This window comes from Tupaia chinensis, unplaced genomic scaffold (genome assembly GCF_000334495.1).
Source record: "Tupaia chinensis unplaced genomic scaffold, TupChi_1.0 Scaffold149090_1, whole genome shotgun sequence".
NCBI classification, from domain to species: domain Eukaryota; kingdom Metazoa; phylum Chordata; class Mammalia; order Scandentia; family Tupaiidae; genus Tupaia; species Tupaia belangeri.
The window spans coordinates 1,311,050-1,315,444 of record NW_006208936.1 but is presented as its reverse complement, the minus strand read 5'-3'; the positions used below and the strand labels follow the sequence as shown (position 1 = coordinate 1,315,444).

At 48.5% G+C, this 4,395-nt stretch overlaps 1 protein-coding gene across 1 annotated transcript in view; it reads left to right on the top strand.

Moving 5' to 3' along the window:
- ST6GAL2 (ST6 beta-galactoside alpha-2,6-sialyltransferase 2) overlaps positions 1–4,395 on the top strand; it is a 95,168-nt gene that overhangs the window by 47,876 nt on the left and 42,897 nt on the right. The window contains exon 3 of the mRNA XM_027769243.1: positions 2–68. Coding sequence (XP_027625044.1) covers positions 2–68 — 67 coding nt within the window. The remainder of the gene's footprint in view (position 1; positions 69–4,395) is intronic.

Here is a 4,395-nt window from a genome sequence, read left to right as displayed (position 1 = left end):
CTGGCGCGGCTGCGCCGTGGTCATGTCTGCGGGCGCCATCCTCAACTCCTCCTTGGGGGAGGAGATAGGTGGGTGTCATCTTGGTGGCCCTGCCTGGGCCGGGGCATCCCTAGGGCTTGTCCTTCCGACGCACACCTCCCGTGGGGGCAGCTGGGGACCCCACCTGGGTATTGTGGCCTTGCCCGGGAATCTCCTGGTGCTGTCTCCTGGCTGGCCCAGTCTGCCCGGGAGCCCAGGGAAGGTCTCCTTGGGGGAATCTGAGAGCTGGGGCTCAGGGGTCCTCGGGAGCAGGAGAGGCAGTCTCCCCATAGCTGGGGCCAGTGGGGAGTGGAAAGCAGGCCCCGCCCGGGGCCAGTCCGGGTCTGGTCTCAGACTTTATTGCCCACGGGAACCATGGTCTGCCTGCATGAGCTCCCCCGCCAGCTGCGAAGGCCTGGTGGCCCTACCGTGTGGGGAGGCTCGGAGGGGGCCGGAAGGAGGTGCAAGGAGGCAGGAGAGAACGCGTCGCATCAGCTCGGGAGAGAAGGGTGCATGAAGGCAGGTTGTGCTTTGCAGCGACTAAAGCGTCCTTTGGGCCCCTAGGAGCCTGGGCTGCAGTTGAGGGCATACATGGTCTGGCCTCCGGACAGCTGGCAGTTCAGACCACCCAGGGGACCTCCCTGAAGACGGCCGTGTTAACGGCTCCCCCTCATGTCGGACTCGGGAGCCCTGGCGCACGTCCGCTGCCCTTGCTGGCGGGTTGGGGCTCCGAACAGAAGCAGAGCAGGACACAGGCGTCTTCTCGCTCCAGCCGCTCGCGCAGTGGGGGAGCGCGGGGGCTGAGAGCTCTGAGACCCACCGGGCAGGCGGCCCGTGCCAACTCCCGCAGGGTTTCTGTGTGGCAGTCCGGACACAGACTGGCTTCTCCCGCAGGAAACGTTGGTATTTGTTCTTACGGCCTTGATCCGCTGGGATGAGGCCCACTCGGAGGTAACTGCTTTGTTCAAGTGTGCAGATTTAAATGTTAGCCACAGGCCTCTGTGGCGAGCTGGACCGGCACTGGACCAAACCGGGTACCCCAGCCTAGCCAAGCTGACATAGCCCTCACTGTCACTGTCACCTCCCAGCTTTCAAGGGGGTATCAGTTCTAATAAGTACCATTTGGTTGAAAGGGAGGGAGAGGTGGAAGGACCTCCCTCCGCACAGTCTGGGCTCTGAACTGTCCGCCCCATCCTCTCCCATCACGCTCATTTCCGCCCCTGCTCTTGCTCCTTGCCAGAGAGCCCTAGTCACCTGTGCTGTCACTGCTCTCCCTCAGCAGTGCTGGGTCCCTGTGCTCCTGGGGCTCTATGCTGATCCCACGGCTGCAGCTGCCAGCCAGGCTCCTGCGCTCTGTATTCACTGATTTCACAGCCGCCATCAGGCCCTGCCAGGCTGGGTGCCTGCGAGCAAATGTCACTTGGGCCACAGCCTCATCCTCCAGTCCAGACCGAGCACAGCCTCGTCCCATGAAGTCTCACGGTCGACAGTATCAGGTCCTAGTCTGCCAGGGGCATTCGAGGGCCAACGCGCCCTCCTTCCCCAGGAACAACCCTCGGTCTGCCTTCTTTTAAGCAGATCCATCAGTTATTCTGTGTCCTTCAAGCGTGTCTGGTGTCACAGTGTCAGCTTGGTATGGGGTAGCCCTGCGGTAAGCTTCACCACCCGGACTTCAGCACGGATGTTCCTGGGCATGAGGCTGAATGGGAAATAGCTGCAAAGTTTACAAGAACAAAAACAAGACAAGTCTGAGCTTGAGGATTGGGGTCCTTGTGTCCCCGTGCTGACATAATAGCGGCTCATAATGACACCGTCCATGTGTCACATAAGCTCGTAGCCAAAGCCAGAGCAGAACAGCCTGCGATTTACTGAGAAAGCCATGGCTTAGAGGTCCCCAGGGTGGAATAACCACACAGTTCTTGCTCATTTCTGAGGACCAATATTAATAATGCAGAGAAGGAACTTAAGTACGCTTTGAAGCAGGCAGCCACTCACTTCGGCTTTGTTTTGTTTTAAACACCTTTGCATCTCTGCATTGTAGATGCATATTTAAATTGCTCTTGCACATCAAGGCGAATTCCCTTGCTTTTTATTTCTGCATAATTATCTCTGACTATAGTTTTCAACTCTGTTTGGAATTTGGAATAGAGTGTGAAAAACACTGGGAATTTCATGTTTCCGGGGAACATGAAATGCCGGAGTTATATCTTCGTTAGTTTCTAGTAATCAAATTTAATTTATGTTGAGCTCAAGTACACGAGGCTTTAAGAATAGAATTATAGAGTCACAGCTGAAGAACAGGCATGGAACTATTTTCTTTTGATTCTTGTTTTTTATTTTACCTAAATTTCTTTGAATCAGACTTCCTGCGCTTCATTTTAAGAATGCTCTACCATAACACAATTCGGTTTGTGAAAACAAAAAGGCTTTAGCCTTTTTAGCGTCCGCACTCTGCACATCCAGTGCTGACCCGTCTCTCCCTGCTCACCTGAATGTCTGTGGGCAAACCCATGTCCTTATTGTTCTTTTTAAACTTTAGTTATTTCTGTATTTTTTTATTTTAATTTGACTAGACAGGGACAGAGCAAGGGACGGGGGAGTGAGAAAGCAAGCCATCAGGTCCCGGACTTGAACCGTGGTTGGTCATGTGGGAGTTCCACCACGCTACCTGCTAGCCCCAAGCCCATGTCCTTGTTAATGGCATTCATAACAAAAAATTCATGCAGCAGATTCCTCCAGGCAACTTGGGATATTGGGACAGGCTGTAGCTAATTCTTGAGCGCCCCTACCTATCTGCTTCAGAACTGGCTAAGGGAATATCAAAAGACTTGCGAAAGATCATGATCTTAAGAAAAATTGAGAGCAGGGCTCGAAAGTATCCTAAATGGTCTGTTTTTGCCAGCCCTGCCTTGACTCTGCCTGGAGCACCCTAGGGCTGATGCACCTGCATGCTCAGCACCGCCCACTCCAGGTGGGAGACCTGAATCCTTCCCCTCAGGCTGACCTGTTGGCTGCCCTTTAGCGCTCCCTGGTGTTTGTCCTGCTGGCATTGCAGTCTTCCCTACCCCTCCGTTAGACTGAGTCACACCAAGTAATTGTTTATGGTTAGAAAGATGTAGCAGTTGTAAACACTTTCACTTTGAATATGTTATTGAAAAGCAGGATGAACTGTTTTGGAAACATGGAACATTCTTTCCTGGAGTCATAAGATGATCTGTTTTCACCCATGCATATAAGCTGTGGTACTTTGCTAGTGAGGAGAACTGTCTACTCTGAACTGACAGGAACAGCCTTGATGTGAGAATCCAAGATCTGTTACTAGGAACTCACTGCTGTTGTTTTTGTTTTAATTCTTTATTTTATTTAGAAGAGCACATATTACTTTAACAATAAAAAAAAAATCAATGTCAAATAAATTCAAGTATCTAAGGATACTGAAAAAGCAAAGCCTAAAAATAGGAACTGCTAATCAGTCCTCCTGTATGTTTATGCATCAGTTGTCAATTAAAACTTTTTTTTAATGAAAAGAAGTTTATTTCTATTTTAAAATCATAATAGTAGTTTTACATGTTTTATAGAATATCGTATGATGCTTTGATACATGTAAACAAATTGGAGCAATTAGCGTATCTTCCACTTCCAACATTGATCATTTCTTTGTGCTGTGGTGAAACCATTTAAGATCCTTTCTTGTAGCTTATTTGTTATACTGATTTTCATTCCTTTAAATATACAGCCAGTAGTGGAACTGATAAATCATTACGTTCCTGCCGTCAGTGTAGATGCATCCCCCTTTTACACAACCTCACCAACACTTGCTATTTCTTATCTTTTCAATTACAGTCATTCTAACTGGGGTAAGATGATACCTCATTATGATATTGATTTGCAGTCCCCTGATAATTAGTATTGTTGAGCATTTTTTTCCAACTGCTGACCATTATTGTGTCTTCTTCTGAAACATGTCTGTTCAAGTCTTTTGCCCAATTTTCAACTAGACTATTTGGTTTTTGTCTTTTTTTTCTTTTTTGCTATTTGTTTGAGTCTCTTATATGTTTTAGATAGTAATCCCTTGCTGGATGCAGTTTCCAATTATTTTCTCTCATTACATAGGTTGTCTCTTAACTCTGTTGATGGTTGAAACTTAAGTTCTAAGTGGGAAGGAGATGGGACACAGGGAAGGGGATCAGTAGAAGGGACACACAAAACTTCTTGAACTTGATGAAAGAGCTTGGGATTTGGCATAACCCATTACCTTATCATTAAAGGAGCAAGAAAGCAATTCATGTAGTCATTCAAAGAGCATTAATTATTTACTGACCACCAACTTTCTTCCAGGTCCTATGCTAGACACAAAGATGAATAAGACACAGACCC